The sequence below is a fragment of the Chlamydotis macqueenii genome, chromosome 5, assembly GCF_036417535.1.
Source record: "Chlamydotis macqueenii isolate bChlMac1 chromosome 5, bChlMac1.mat, whole genome shotgun sequence".
NCBI classification, from domain to species: Eukaryota; Metazoa; Chordata; class Aves; order Otidiformes; family Otididae; genus Chlamydotis; species Chlamydotis macqueenii.
Window position 1 is genome coordinate 60526973 of NC_141560.1, and position 16462 is coordinate 60543434.

Genomic DNA, 16462 nt, shown 5'->3' on the forward strand with positions numbered 1-16462 from the left:
TGCGCTCACAGCCATCTGTGTCCAGACAGGGCTTGGGCTGGAGGAAAATGGCAAGCTCAGCAGACAGGCTGCAGCACTGTGGGTTCTGGGTGAGCTGAAACTGCTTCTGCTAGGATTTTGCAGTCTGGACTTCAAGGCAATTTCAGAGTCTGTCAAGCTGTTCTCAGGGCCTCATTGCTCTCATTATGTGTCAACTGTGAAATCTAATCAGAACAGTGGTCTGGTTTTAAATTTATAGGAATTTGTTGGTAGAGTGATTAAATCATTTTGCTAGGACATGCATTAGGCTGTTTTGTTCAATCAGAATTTCTCAAGTAAATTCAAAGCAAATGAAAAAAAAACCTTCAAAACTGAAGGAGTACTCTCAGCCTTTCTGTGAAGCTTTCACTTCTCAGTGTGTGAAGAGATCTGAAGAAACAGAAAAATCTGTAGGCATTATGAGATGCTGTATTATAAAAAAAAATAGTTGACAAAATCTCTCACATGTACAATTTGCTGTTCTAGTGACTTAAGTGACTTAAGATGTTTCATGTGGTTGAAATAAAAAAAATGAATTATGATTTTGTAAATGGCTGAGAATTTTAGATCTTTTCAGTCAGAGAAGATGGTTATAACTACCATCTATAACTAGAAAGACATCATCGATTCATGGATGAAATAAAAGGATACTAAAGGATCAGAATGTCCTTTAAGGAAGTATCAAATTTAATCTGAATCCAGGTTCTGTGACTGGCACTTACAATGTATCTCTACTTGTTGAAAATTTTCATATTTAAATAGAAAACTATTAATTCAGGGCTATTCTATTTTTAGTTCTGCTTATTGAACAATTCCTCTAACACCAAAATCTCAGGGTTCTGAAACACTTTGAATGGCTTAGACACTAATCTATTTGTCACTTAAGGAATATTTTAGGCTTTAGTCATTGTCACTGACATAGATACTTTGCTAATTTAAGTTTATGTATATGGATGATGAGCATAAATAACCTTCTGATTTCAGGTTGACACTCATATCCATGCTGCTGCTTGCATGAACCAGAAACACTTATTGAAGTTTATTAAGCACACGTATCAAATGGAGCCTGACAGGATTGTTGCAGAGAAAAAAGGCAAGAAGATTACTTTAAAGCAAGTCTTTGAAAGCCTTCACATGGACCCTTATGACCTCACTGTAGACTCTTTAGATGTCCATGCAGTAAGTCTGTTAAAATGACAAAATAAATGAGAAAAAGCTAAGTTTTCTAAGTGTGAAATTCTGGTTTCTACAGATTTGCATGATAACTTATAAAATCAGAATTTGAACTCATGCATTACTTTGCATGTTTGAAGTAAGTTAGCATAGGCTTTTTCTTTTTTGTGCCTTATATTCCTAGGCAGTTTAATTTATAAACTCTTGTGTGTACTTAAAGCCATGGCTATTTGTGTTTTTTCCTCCTCCAGGGTCGTCAGACATTTCATCGATTTGACAAATTCAATTCCAAGTACAATCCAGTTGGTGCCAGTGAGCTGAGGGACTTATATTTGAAAACTGAGAACTACATTGGGGGTGAATATTTTGCTCGTATGGTCAAGGTAAATAAGTTTCAAGATTTTCCAGCTGTAGAGAAATGAAGGTTGTAAAAGATTTGTGATGTCATAATTGTATCTAGAGCTAACACTATAGTTAAGTGATTCCAAGTATTTGGCTTGCTTTAGCAGTTCATCAGAAAAAGACCTCTTCTCAGTCAGCCACTGCTGCTTTCTAAATAATTTTGAGTTAGAAACTCACACACATAACCTGTGTATGAGTTCAAAGCAGAGTTGTGTGCAGTTTAATGGAGAGCGGTCAAGTGTCAATACACTGGCTTAATACTTTGTTAGGATGTAGTTGGCTAGTGGTAGCTTCTAGGGAAGTGCCTCTGCATAAATGTATATTTGCACATGTATGCACAGGCTTCAAATTAATTTCTTACAACAGAAGAATTAGTAGTTTTCATGAACTGGATGTCAGATCTTCTTAGATGTATAGAAGTGCTTGTTTAATAGCCTTGGTTACTACCACGGATTCTGGGTCAGATTCTCCACTGGTCTGCATATTTTATGTAGTCATATACTACAGTTTAAATAGATCTACCAATTTTAAACATGTCTTACAAAGGTGCTAGTAATAACTGCACAAGAATATTGTCCTGTAAATCTAGGTGTTACAGTTAGTTATACTCAAATTATATACGAGATACCTTGCTAGTAGAATATTTAGATGTCTAAAATAAAATAATGGATGAATAAAGAGATTCCCTTTATCTTTAAAGGGTGACAGTACAGTTACATATGGTTTGAGGAAAATACAATGATAAATATACTACTAGCTGTAAATGATCTTCAGTGTCCATATTAAAGCAAATATATTTATTACTTAATAGGAAGTAGCCCGTGAACTAGAAGAAAGTAAGTACCAGTATACAGAACCCCGCTTATCCATTTATGGACGGTCTCCAGATGAATGGCTGAACTTGGCAAAATGGTTCATTAAGCATAAAGTTTATTCCCCTAATATGCGCTGGATAATTCAGGTTCCCAGAATCTAGTAAGTAATCAGGAGCTCTTGGTAATTTTAATAGTTTGAAATCATACCAATGATTTGTTTTAATTTCTGATATTTTTAGATAGTTTGTGACCTGTCTTGTAGTTCTATTTATAAGCAAGAGCCTGGGCAATTTATTGTTGGCTGCAGTTTTCCTGATGGTCTGAGGGTGGAAGACAGGAGATGGGGTTTGAAACTATTCAAAACTACTGTGAATTATTTGTAAGTCTGAAGATACTAAAATAAAAAATTACAACTGTGTGAAATTAAGCTGCATGCAAAGGCAAGTTAAAATACAATTTAGTATTTTAATACATCAACTCTGAAATTCCATAAGGGAATAGAAAATGTTCTATAAAACTGTTACCATCAAACTTCCTGAAGATCAGTGAATAGTGGACTTGGAAATGCAACCCAGATTGGTGATCTGCAAGCTTAAATCAATATCAGTTTTTCTAAGTTTTTAAGCATCCTTGGGAACTTAATTAAATGGTTCTTTTTTCTAATACTGTATGTTGTAATACAGTCTCCCATGATAATTTTGTCAGCCATACTAGCTGAGCATTGTGTTTTGAAGTTGCATAGTTGGAATATGAGTAGAGAAAGAGCTGTCATGGTCGCATATATCCCCCCAGAGTGTGCTTCTCATTAGGGAGAAAGTTTCTCTCCTTTAATTTCTTACATAGCAATTTCTTACGTAAATAGCAGAGTCAACACTTTCATTAAGTCATGCACTTAATGACACATTGAAGTCCTGTCTCTCTTTTCTGAGAGGCTCACTAAAGCTGAACATTCTCCTTTCATTTGGAGTAGTTACAACTTTGGAAAACAGAATCTTTCACGAGAGGTAATTCCTTATCTCCCCTATTAGTACTTGGATTGCTGTAAGGGAAAGTGTCACTGTTCTGGAGACAGCATCTGCCCTTGCATCCTGTCTCTATTTTTGGAGCACTTGGGAGCTTGAGCAGAGCCTGGGCAAAGCAGAGTGCCAGGCAGTGCAGGAAACAGAACACAGAGACAATCCCTGCCCTGACATAAACTTTGAATGTGTGAATCCTGGTAGAACTGAAGCTGTAGAATACACACAACAGAAAATATGAAAGTGGAGGAAAAATATAATCTGATTAAAGAATGGCCACAATGGTCACAAGTGTGTATATCTTTTCCCTTTAGTGACATATTTAGGGCAAAAAATATTCTGCCTAGTTTTGGGAAGATGTTGGAGAACATCTTTGTACCTTTGTTTGAAGCAACAATCAATCCCAAAGACCACAAAGAATTGCACCTTTTCCTCAAATATGTAAGTATGTTTGGATTTTCTGTCTCATATGAAATGGATCCTCTCCTACTCATACATTTTGTTTCTCCACAGGAGGAAGAGAGTAGCATGAGCTAGTGCAGCTCATTGACAGAACTTTAAGCTAAACTTAATGGGGGATGGGGATAATATCAGACTTGCCCATGACAAGCTGTGGGAGGACATGCCAAGGTCAGAGGGACAGGGTGCTAGTGAAGGCCTTCAGCCTATTGCTCCGAGATGTGCTGGTTACACTGCAGTGCACTTGCAGGACCCAACGGGGAACCACCAGTGAGGTACCTCAAAAGAATTAAGAGGTGTTCCTCTAAGAAGGTGACATGGCCAACAGCCCAGCTGAAGTGCCTCTACACCAATGAACACAGCATGAGCAACAAACAGGAGTTGGAAGCCCCTGTGCTGCGAGAAAGCTATGACCTAATTGCCATCACTGAAACTTGGTGGGGTGAATCCCATGACTGGAGTGCAGCTATTGATGGCTACAGGCTATTCAGAAGGGACAGGCAAGGAAGGAGGGGTGGAGATGTTGCCCTCTACATCAAGAAATGGATAGAGCCTGAAGAGCTGTCTCTGAAGAATAGTCACGAGCAGGTTGAAAGCTAATAGGTAAGAATTGGAGACTGAGGCAACACAGGAAACCTTGCGGTTGGTGTCTACTACAGGCCACCTGATTAAGGGGAGCCTATTGATGAAGCCTTTTTACTCCAGATACAGGAGGCGGCATGCTTGCAGGCTCTTGTCCTGCTGGGGCACTTCAACCACCCCAGCATCTGCTTGAAAAGTAGCATGTCGAACTGCAGGCAATCCAAGCTGCATTAAGGATAACTTTTTAAGCCAGATAATAGACAGCCCTACCAGAGGGGATGCGATACTGGACCTGATGGTCACCAACATAAGTGAGCCAATTGGTGACATCAAGATTGGAAGCTGCCTGGGCTGCAGTGATCATGCACTGTGAAGTTTGCAGTCCTGAAGGCTATGTGTCAGGTGAAGAGTAAAGTCAAGACCCTGAATTTTAGGAAAGCAAACTTGCAGCTGTTCAAGGAGTTAGTCGATAGGATCCCCTGGGAAACTGTCCTCAGAGACAAGGGAGGAGAACAGAGCTGGCAGATCCTTAAGGATGTTTTCCATAAAGTGCAACAGCTCTCAATCCCCAGGTTAAGAAATCAGGAAGGGAATGCAAGAGACCAGCCTGGCTGAGTCAAGACCTGCTGGTCAAACTAAAGGTCAAGAAGTAAACATGCAGGCAGTGGAAGCAGAGACAGATATCCTGGAAAAAGTATAAGGATGCTGCGTGGTTGTGTAAGGATGGGGTCAGGAAGGCCAAGGCACAGCTGGAGCTGAACTTGGCAAGGGATGCAAAGAATAGTAAGAAGGGCTTCTATAATTATGTCAGCCAGAAAAGGAAGGTCAAAGAAAGCGTACCCACCTTGGTGAGCAGGACTGGTGAACTGGTAACGACAGATAAGGAGAAGGCTGAGGTACTCAGCAACTTTTTTTTGCCTCAGTCTTCACTGGCAATACGTCTTCGCACACGTTTTGAGTGGTTAGACTGCAAGACAGGGACTAGAGGAGCAAAGTTCCTCCCACTGTAAGAGAAGAGGAACATGAATATACATAAGTGTATGGGACCTGATGAGATGCATCCCAAAGTCTTGAGGGAACTAGCTGATATGGTTGCCAGGCCACTCTCCATGATAACTGAAAAGTCATGGCAGTCAGATGAAGCCCCTGCTGACTGGAAAAAGGGAAACATTGCACCCATTTTTAAAAAGGGTAAAAAGAAGGATCCTGGGAACTGCCCACCTGTCAGCCTCACCTCTATGCGTGAGAAGATCACGGAACAGATCCTCCTAGAAGCTATGCTGAGGCACATGGAGGACAGGGAGGTGATTCTAGACAGCCAGCGTGGCTTCACCAGGGGCAAGTCCTGCCTGACCAACCTAGTGGCCTTCTATGATGGAGTGACTATGTCAGTGAACAAGGGAAGAGCTATGGATGTCGTCTGTCTGGACTTCTGTAAGGCCTTAGATGTGGTCCCCCACAACATCCTTCTCTCTAAACTGGAGAGATATGGATTTGATGGGTGGCCTGTTCGGTGGATGAGGAATTGGTTGGATGGCCGCATCCATATAGTGGATGGGCTAATGTCCAGATGGAGATCAGTGACAAGTGGTGTCCCTCAGGGGTCCATATTGGGATCAGTAGTGTTTAATATCTTCATCAGTGGCATAGACAGTGGGATTGAGTGCACCCTCAGCAAGTTTGCAAACACCACCAACCTGAGTGGTGCAGTCCACACACCTGAGGGACGCAATGCCATCCAGAGAGACTCGGACAAGCTTGAGAAGTGGTCCCATATGAACCTCAGGAGGTGCAACAAGGCCAAGTGCAAGGTCCTGCATCTAGGTCAGGGCAACCCCCAGTATCAAGACAGGCTAGGGGATGAAGGGATTGAGTGCAGCTCTGCTGAGAAGGACTTGGGGGTACTGGCAGATGAAAAGCTGGCAATGTGTGCTTGCAGTCCAGAAAGCCAACTGCATCTTGGGCTGCATCAAATGAAGTGTGGCCAACAGGTTGAGGAAGATGATTCTCCTCTTCTACTCTGCTCTTGTCAGAGCTCTCGTCGGAGCTGTACTGCATCCAGCTCTGGAGCCCTCAACATAAGAAGGTCATGGACCTGTTGGAGAAGGTCCAGAGGAGGGCCAGGAAGATGATCAGAGGGGCGGAGCACCTTTCCTATGAGGACAGGCTAAGAGAGTTGGGGCTGTTCAGCCTGGAGAAGAGAAGGCTCCAGGGAGACCTTATAGCAGCCTTTCAGTACTTAAAGGAGACTTATAAGAAAGATGGGGACAAACTTTTTAGCAGGATCTGTTGTGATAGGATGAGGAGTAATGGTTTTTCAAAGGTAGATCCAGACTGGACATAAGGAAAAAATTTTTACAATGAGGGTGGTGGAACACTGGAACAGGTTGCCCAGAGAGGTAGTAGAAGCCCCATCCCTGGAAACATTCAAGGCCAGGTTGAATGAGGCTCTGAGCAATGTGATCTGGTTGGAGATGTCCCTGCTTCTTTCAGGGGAGTTGGACTAGATGACCTTTAAAGATGCCTTCCAACCCAAACCATTCTGTGATTCTATGACAGCTGTTTCCAGACACTAAAACTGGAAGACTGGCCTCCTAAAAGGAGGCAACTGAAAGGAAGCATTGTGTAGATTGTGATGGAGCTCAGGAGAGAGGTGGGGATGTAGCTGCTGGGATGTGTTTAAAAGAGACATTTCTGAGTGTGCTCCAATCAGAACTTTGAGGTTTCCTGGGAGCCTCTGGACTTCAACTACTTTTCAAATAACAAAACAGATGAGTTTAAAGGATTATAATTTGGATCTGAGGGAGTCTTACAGGCCTGGGGCCCCGGAGGAGTCTGAAGGCTTTTGTGCACTTGGGCCTCCTATTTGTCTCAGAAGAAACACATTATTCCTGCTGTCTGCATGGTATGGTACGTGAGCAGAGCAACAGAGCTACAAGCATAAAGAGAGAAATGAAGAAAGAGGACTAGATGCTTTGTACAAGCAAGTCCTGAAGCAAGAGTAAGTAACACTGAAGTTTGCTTCTTGAAAACACTGATTTCTGTGAATCTCTTCTCCCACCAGGTGACTGGCTTTGACAGTGTTGATGATGAATCCAAACATAGCGGCCATATGTTCTCTGACAAGAGCCTTAACCCTGACCTCTGGACCAGTGAGAAGAATCCCCCTTATAGCTATTATTTGTATTATATGTATGTGAACATCATGTTGCTAAACAACCTTAGGAGGTAATTTTTTTCTCTTTTACAAGCTTCTGGAAAGAAAAAAATCAATAATCTTGGTCTCAATCTAAGTCTCTGTCTAGATCATATATCTTTGGAAGCAAAGGTTATCTTGAAATATTTTAAAGAGTCCAAGAGGAGTACATGAGTTATTTTGAAAACGTTAACTGCAAAATGAATTAAAATATTCAGAAATTGTAAAAGCATCAGATTAATATATTGGTTTGATATTTGTATGTATTTTTGTTTTGTGAAATCCTCAAACCTGAATATATCAAACAAAACAAAATAAGAAACCCCACAAAATTGCCTAGTTGACCTTTGCATGGATTCACAGTGGATTTCCAGATATAATGTACCTCTTGGTAGCTTGCTATCTCCTGGTAATTTAAGAGATACAAATTTATGTTGTGAAATATTGGTTTAAGGGCTGCTGCTATCAAAGACAGACAAAGGAGGACATAATTACAAGTTGAACATCTGGCTAACTTACTTTAACATGCTTGTTGACTCATTCAATTTTACCATTTTTGAGAATGACGTCTAGGCAAGTAATGCAAGGAATTATGATACTGAATGTGACATCATGACTGTAAAAGTCATTTTGGCATCAGGTTTAGTAAAGCCTGAAATTCAACTTGAATTTAAGTTCCTGGCTTTGTGGCTGACTCACTGAGTGATCTGCACAACTGATCCAAATGGAGACACAGTGTGGTTATCAATTGATAATGCAGTGTCATCTCTTACTTTGCAAGGATTTGGTTCATTATTATTTATAAAACATTTTTGGATTTTTTTTCATAGAATATGCATAGATTTGTCATTTTAACAGTTCTTATTCAAGTTACATCCAAAATGTTAGTTCTTCTCTCTCACTACCTCAAGCACTTTTTTTTTTTTTTCTCTCTACCACCTGTCGTAGTTTAGCCCTGATCAGGACCAGACTACACAATCTCTCTCACTCCCTCCACCCTCTGAGAGAACAGGGAGAGATAATATAAGGAAAAAGGCTCGAAGTTTGAGAGAAGGATGGGGACAAAAATCCTTAAAGTTACCGTTACGGGCAAAACAGACTTGACTTGGGGAAAACTATTCATTTATTATTAAAACCAAAGCAGGATAATGAGACAGAGAACAAGATAACCTCCATCCACCCCTCCCTCTTCCTGGGCTTAACATTATCTCTACCACCTTCCTCCCCTGAGTGGCACGGAGGGGAATAGGGGTTATGGCCAGTTCATTACACGTCGCTTTACACCACTGCTTCATTGTCGGGGGAAGAACTCCTCACATCACTCCCCTGCTCCAGCATGGGGTCCCTCCCATGGGCCACAGTCCTTCGTGAAACTGCTGCGGCATGGGTCATTTCTTCCACGGGGTGCAGTATCTCCAGAATGGCTGCCCCAGCACGCCCTCCATGGGCCACAGCCTCCTTCAGGCACCTGCCTGCTCCAGCATGGGATCCTCCATGGGCTGCAGGTGGATCTCTGCTCCTCCGTGGGCCTCCATGGGCTGCAGGGGGACAGCCTGCTTCACCATGGGCTGCAGGGGAATCTTGGCCAGGAGCAGCATTACTCCTCCCCCTCCTTCTTCACTGACCTTGGCATCTGCAGCCATTCCTCTCACAAGAAATTCTTCACAACAGGCAGGCAGACACCTCTCAGGTTCTCTTCACATCTCATCTCCTCTCCACTCTCTGCAGCCAGGCTGGGCCAAGTCAGGCCCAGTTGGCCGCTTGGTGGGAGGCCAGAGGGTGAGGCCCACAAGGCTTGTGCCTCCCCTCTCTGCCCCTGCTCAGTGTCTTCACATCTTTTTCCTTTTTTTTTTTTCTGTTTTTCGCCTTCTTAAATATGGTATTGCAGAGGCATTATAACGGAACATTCTGCCACCAATTGGCTGAGCCCTGGCCAGCAGCAGGTCCACCCTAGGCCTGGCCAAGTCCACTGAACAAAGGGGAAACTACTTCCAGAAGCTTCTTACAGAAGCTACCACCTTAGGCCCCCCCCCGCCTCACTAAATAAAACCAGAACACCACCTTACAGAATCAAAACTAGTAATAAAAACATCCACCTTAAATCATCTTGTACCTGCAACAAATAGGCCTAGTTGTTAGTTTTAGTTCTAAAACGGAAAGGACACAACAGTACAGCAGACAGCTGAGTCATCCATTTCTCCTGATTCCCTTTACATTCTCTATAGTCCATGTATTTTTCTTTTCCAAAGACAGAGATTCTGTCAGAACTTATGCGTTTCTTCTTTACCTCAAGATAATTTCAACTACTGTTTGAAAATCTCCCTAGATAATAATGAAATATTCTTTACAGTTAGGTGAGATAAAGACACAATTCATCAATGAGTCAGTAAAACTCTTCACCCTGTGAACAGTATGTGAAATATACTGAGTATTTGTGGTACAACAGCCAGTCCGTTACAAGACTGTTTTATATTTTTAGTAGTATTAGCGAAGTCAGCAAGGATGCATTACATCCTCATATCCATTTTCAGTAGAAGCATTACTAAACATCCATCCTAGAGCTGCTTTATACTCTAGCAGTCCTTTTTGAAATTGTTTGTTTTGAACATCTACAAATATTTCAGGGACATTTGTCTGCACTGTATAGACAAGTTCCATTATAACTTAAAAACCACCACCATTTTTAATATAGCTGCTAAAAATAAAATAGTTCTAGAAATTACATTGTGAAATCTAGTGTAATAACTAACACTCCTAGATCATCTCTGTGCTACTGAGGGTGTAGTTTTATGCTACGCTTAACCTGGTGATGTGGCAAGTTGTTATCACACTAGGTGGTGTCAGCTGACTCTTGGCAATTTGCTTGCACTTCTTCCCTCATTTTGAATCTAGGTATTATGCAGCCACAGGTTGCATTAGTTCACTTAGCTTTCCATCTGCCAACTCCCTCAGCTGAAATCAGTTCAGTAACTGTTCCCAGTAGCTAAGCAATTGCTAAATGGGGTGTAACTGGGGAAGGAAAGAAGAAGGAAGACACAAATATGTCAGGTGGTGGAAGGAGCTTGGGTAGAGGGACCTGCACCTTTTGACAGCAGCCCACAGGTAGGCCTGATTAGATGTCACATCAAACTGTATGAGAATGTGTAACTTTTTTTTAAGATTCCCATATTAATTATAATTATATGCAAAATAGATCAAGAACAGTGCATTTTTTTTTTGCTAGTGGAACTTGCTTTTAATCTCCTTAGGGAAAGAGGCATGTGTACTTTTCTGTTTCGACCTCACTGTGGAGAAGCTGGGTCTATCACACACCTTGTATCAGCCTTTCTGACAGCAGACAACATTTCTCATGGATTGCTCTTGAAGAAGGTATTCCTTGGTTGCTCACCAAAACTAATCACTATTGCTTAGACATCAGTCACTGGTTCAAAGAGCAGTCACCAAATGGGCTGCATCTGGACAGCCCGAAATTAATTTTCTTAGCAAGGTACAAGTAATTCTTCACTTTCATCAGAAATAAATAGCTCAGCTGAAGTTCCTATTTCTTATTTAAGTTACAAAAATATAGCTTTTCCTAAGTTAGTATTTTAAAGCTGTGCCTTATAGGGAATACCAGCTCTTCAGATATATCGAGGACTTGGCAGACCTGCTTTTAGTTACTCTAAGCAAAACTAAAATTAAATGGAAAAAAATGCTTAGACTTGTTACTACTCCTTTGTTTTAGATCCCAGAAGAATTTAAGGAAAGCTCTAGTTTCTGCTGTACAAGAACAAAGGACATTTTCCCTGACTAGCATCCCTGTACTTCAAGGCTCACTGAAAAGTTAATTAAGATTTTGATTATTTATATCTAGAGTAACTGAGATCACTTGATCAAGAAATTTAACATAGCTGTATAACACAGCAATATTTTATATACCACTTGATTATTATGACAGGACAAGCATTATCGTTCCTGGCATATAAGCACAACTCAATCCCAGGCCACCGTTTTGTAATTAAAACAATTGGTCAATGGGTGGCAGACTTGCACCGATTTTATTTTAATTTTTGGGAAAGAGTTCTCTTCCAAGTTGTATTTTCTGGTTAATGCTGGAAAATTATTTCTGTATTTTTCAACATATCCAAGAAAAAAAGAAAAATTTTGCCTAAAGTAATGTCTGATGGTATGCTCAGAACCAGTGAGTGAATTAGACCCAGAGTAATACTAAGGCTGTATGTGACCAAAGCATTCTCCTCTTCACTTGCTTCTGCTTAGCCTGGTGGGATAACCTGGCATAGCAGACAGATAATAATAATACTTGCTAGGTTCACAGCTTTAGTAAGCCAAAAATAGTAATAAAGATGAGGTGACCACAGATTATTTCTATTATGTGCAACAGCAACACATGACTTCTAATAAATTAAAACTTCTGCTCCTAAAATTTGCCTATTGGACTACAGTTGTGACAATAAAAAATTGCTTAGAAGTTCTTACACATCTGTTATCTGTGACTTTCAGGTTTTGGGGAAAGGTATGCAGTTAGTATCAATTGCAGAGCCCTTACTTAAATACACTTGCTAATCTACAGTAATGCTAGTCACCATATTTTTAAAGAAAAGATGACATATATGAGGGAGAATGTAAATTATTCTCATGAAGATAAGTAGCATTTAAAATTCAGACTTCAAAATATTTTTTAAATAAGTCAGAGTTTAGTGTCAACCTAAATTTTTTTTATCTTAGTCCTTCTTCTGTAATGCTGTTTCCATATTATACAAGGGAAATCCTTCTTTTTTTTCATTATCCCATAGTACCATTAAAAGCTGATTGTGTTTTGCTTTGCAGAGTCCTGTCCTCCAGTATCTTTATTATCTTGCACAAATACCTATTGCTATGTCTCCGCTTAGTAACAATAGCCTGTTCCTGGAGTACTCAAAAAATCCACTACGGGAATTTCTACATAAGGGACTTCATGTCTCTCTTTCCACAGATGATCCTATGCAGTTTCATTATACGAAGGTAAGAATTGCAGAAAGCACTTATCTTTGAATTTGGCAACAGCACCACATAGGCCCAGAATGCCCTGAAAGCTATTTTATATCATTGCTTAGGATATAAAGTTCCATGTCTTTGAGTCACTTCATTAATTATTCTTCCTCATTCTCAGTCTACTACTCACTGTTAGGTTTGAGAGGGAAATGTCCAATTTCCTAATTATGTTTCTTTTGTACTCTTGCCTCTCCAGTGTTGGCTGTTGAAGTATAAAATGAAGGATGAGGCTGAAGGGAGGTTTGAGCCTTCATAAACAATCCTCTAGAGTGCCAGGAAAGTCCAGTTTCCTTACTAATAAATCTGGGGAAGTACATTACAAAACCACCATGTGGAATCTCTGAAGATGATGTATAAGCTGTTTGCTCAGTGAACTGAAACTGATTCTTGCCCTTGGGTGGCCTGGCAGGATAGAAATGCCTGGTCACTGGTTTTGATGCCCCAGTTTGTGGTTTGCACTGACTTGAGTCATGCTGTGCCTTAGAGCGGTCTGTACATTGCTCAATTGTCTGTGTTCTGAGGACAAGCTGAGCTCTGGTGTGCTTCACCCAGGCTTGCTTCTGGCTCATGACATGTCTTTGCTACAAAAGACAGAGAGCTTCTGTGGGGGCTTTCTGCGTGGATGTAATGCAGCACCAGCCGAGTTACACAGTGTGGAAGATCCTCTGCTGTGACAGCCCACTAGAGTCAGATCCATCCTCCTCATGTGGAAGGTCAGAAGTGAGAAATTACCCTGCAATCTGTCTGTGTACATGTTCATTAAAGATTTAAGACTAGATTATCCAAACTGTTCATATACCCTGGAATCTCATTGAAAATTGCCTAATAAATGCCTCTAAGGATCTGGACTGCAGGTTGCAATTTCTTAGGCTAAGATAACTGGATACTCAGTGCCTATTAATTATTTAACAGTCACCCTTGGGAAATTTGAAATAAACAATTCTGCTCATTAGTAATTGTGATGTTAAAGTCTCTAATTTTTCACAGCTATCTAAAGAGCATGTTTCATTTCCTTAATTAGTAATGAGTACATATCCCTATTTACATCTTTCTTACATGTAATTTAATATTAAATGTATTTTGGTGATACAGGAAGCTCTCATGGAAGAATATGCTATTGCAGCCCAGGTGTGGAAACTAAGTACCTGTGACTTATGTGAAATAGCAAGAAACAGCGTACTACAGAGTGGATTGTCAGATAAGGTAATTATGGCTGAAAAAAATATCTTTTGTGAATATTAGGGCAAGTAGGAACTGAGAAGTCAGTAGTCTGAAAATTGAACAGTAGGTGCTTATGTGATACATTTGTGCACATCCCTATCCTTTTTTCCAGAAATATTCACAAACTATCTGCTATGCAGCCTTACATTTAAAAAAAAGTTTTAATGTTATATTTTTTCCTCATTAGCTTTGTTTTGGAATTCCCAAAACATGCAGAGGGACCAGGTACCTGTTTATACTCAATTCTGCCTCCACTCCCAAACCTTTATTTGAGTGACATCCCTTTGCTAGTAATTTTATAAATCATATCTTGCATTGAGTAAAAACAAACTGCTTGTCATAAGCAAGACATGTTTTTGTTTAGAAGGGAGTACTAAAGAAAATACTCTGGTTTGGATAGGCTGTCAGATTAGATTAAGTCTCCTTTTATTTTAAAATGCTATAAAACCATGGCTTTCTCTAGGACTTATTTTAGAGCATCCTCTATGTCACTTTCCAACATTTCTCTGAAGGAGCTGGTATGTGAAGTGGCTTTACAAATATATTCTGTTTTTTCTTCCAATATTCTCTAGTGACAACTACTAATTTTCCTCTTGTGTAACATTTGTTTTAACTACAAAAAAAAACCCTAAACATCTTTTTGACTTCTCACACGAAAAACATAGTAGTGAAGATTGAACACTAGTGCAAAGGGTTTAGCAAGCCAGACTGAGTGTGCTGCTGAGTAATTATATCTAGAAACTTTGGCCTTAAAATCTCTAAAGCTGGTTAAGACTCTGAGGTAAAGTTCAATGGCCAGCTGGTTGAAGCTGCTCTTTTCCCTTGCACTGGAGTCATTCAGCTAACAAATACTCTGTTATACAATAAGTCAAAGCAGTTGAAATGACTTCTTCCTTTTTATGTTTAATCCCATTCACAGGAAAAGCAGAAATTCTTAGGGGTGAATTACTGCAAAGAAGGGCCTGAGGGAAACGACATTCGAAAGACAAATGTTGCACAGATCCGGATGGCCTTCAGGTACGAGACACTGTGCAATGAACTTAGTTTCCTGTCTGATGTTATGAGAACTGAAGAGATTTCTACTCTGTCAAAGTAGCAGCAAACTCAAAGAAACCAGAACATTTCACTTCTCAGCAGGATAAAATGCTAATTAATGTTGAATCATCTGTCGTTGATGCTACCAAGACATAACTGAACCAGAGAAAAATATATCTATGGAGAATATACTGTTATCTTTTATTGCATTATTCTCATTGCAAACATTTTCAGTTTCTACAAACATTAGGCTTTGTAAGATTGCTGTAAATATTAAATGCAAACTCAGGATCATGTAATATTTCTTTCACACTGTCTTAACTGTGCACTATATTGTAGCTTGGAAAACAACAGAGAATATTCATAGCAGATCTGTGATATGCACCTTAGGATATGGCAGATGCTGAAAGTAATCATGCACCTGTTTTTGTCCTGCTAGTCTCAGTAGCTATCATGGCATTTAGCACTTGTAAGTTTAACCCTTTATTCATCAGCAGGTTGTATGGGGTGAATAATTTTGAGGCTACTCTTTCATTCTGGAAAGTCTTCTGACACAGTTTTTATCTTAATGTTTCAGCAGTTATACTGGAAACCAAGAAAAATCAAAATCTGGAAATCTTGTTTAATGACTAATTAATTACTTCCTGTTGTCATGTAGGATGTCTGTGAAGAACAGCAGATTAATGCTTTTAAATCTAGTAAATAGAAAACATGGTGTCAAAATAATCACTATTGTACATTGTAATAATAAGTCTAATTACATCATGAAAACTTTGCCTTCAAAGTTGAGAACACTTTTTTACTGCTTTGTAATGGGAATATATGGATATGGCAGTTCAAATTACTTTGAAATTTTTGCAGATAATTTTGGTTGCATGTAAAGAGAAATTTTTTACTTGAACAAAGGAAATGTTCTTATGAATCAGCTGTAGAAACTTTAGACTTGGGTTTTGGTCCTACTTCTGACATATTTTTACGCATTTGTGTTCATTTGTACTTACTCAATTAGAGTTGAATGAGAAGTCGAAGTGTCTATTTATACAGAAGCTAGCCCACTTGAAATATGTAATTTCGAATCATGGAATCATAGAATCATTAGGGTTGGAAGGGACCTTCAAAGGGCAGCTAGTCCAACCCCCCTGCAAGGAGCAGGGACATCCCTGACTAGATCAGGTTGCTCAGAGCCTCATCCAGCCTGGCCTTGAACGTTTCCAGGGATGGGGCCTCCACCACCTTTCTGGGCAACCTGTTCCAGTGTTCTATAACTCGCATCATAAAAATTTTTTTCCTAATTTCTAATCTAAATCTACCTCCCTCTATTTTAAAACCATTACCCCTCGTCCTATTGCAACAGGCCCTACTGAACAGCCTTTCCCCATCTTTCTGATAGGCCCCCTTGAGGTACTGAAAGATCGCTATCAGGTCTCCCTGGAGCCTCCTCTTCTCCAGGCTGAACAGCCCCAACTCTCTCAGCCTGTCCTCATAGGAGAGGTGCTCCAGCCCTTTTATCATCT

The 16462-nt window shown here is 40.2% G+C and overlaps 1 protein-coding gene across 6 annotated transcripts in view; it reads left to right on the top strand.

The window, feature by feature from the left end:
* The window catches only part of AMPD3 (adenosine monophosphate deaminase 3), a 38043-nt gene extending 22021 nt beyond the window's left edge, over positions 1 to 16022 (top strand). For 2 of the 6 annotated variants that reach the window (XM_086748183.1, XM_086748182.1), the window contains exons 7-15: positions 1003 to 1197; positions 1443 to 1574; positions 2405 to 2568; positions 3739 to 3865; positions 7530 to 7693; positions 10910 to 11030; positions 12489 to 12662; positions 13785 to 13895; positions 14833 to 16022. In XM_086748183.1, coding sequence (XP_086604309.1) covers positions 1003 to 1197; positions 1443 to 1574; positions 2405 to 2568; positions 3739 to 3865; positions 7530 to 7693; positions 10910 to 11030; positions 12489 to 12662; positions 13785 to 13895; positions 14833 to 15009 — 1365 coding nt within the window. In that variant the 3' untranslated portion in view covers positions 15010 to 16022. Of the gene's footprint in view, positions 1 to 1002; positions 1198 to 1442; positions 1575 to 2404; positions 2569 to 3738; positions 3866 to 7529; positions 7694 to 10909; positions 11031 to 12488; positions 12663 to 12888; positions 12943 to 13244; positions 13406 to 13784; positions 13896 to 14832 lie in introns of those variants that run through there. The other 4 variants (XR_015258620.1, XR_015258621.1, XM_086748184.1 and 1 more) reach the window with 4 other exon arrangements.
* The last annotated feature ends 440 nt before the right edge of the window (positions 16023 to 16462 follow it).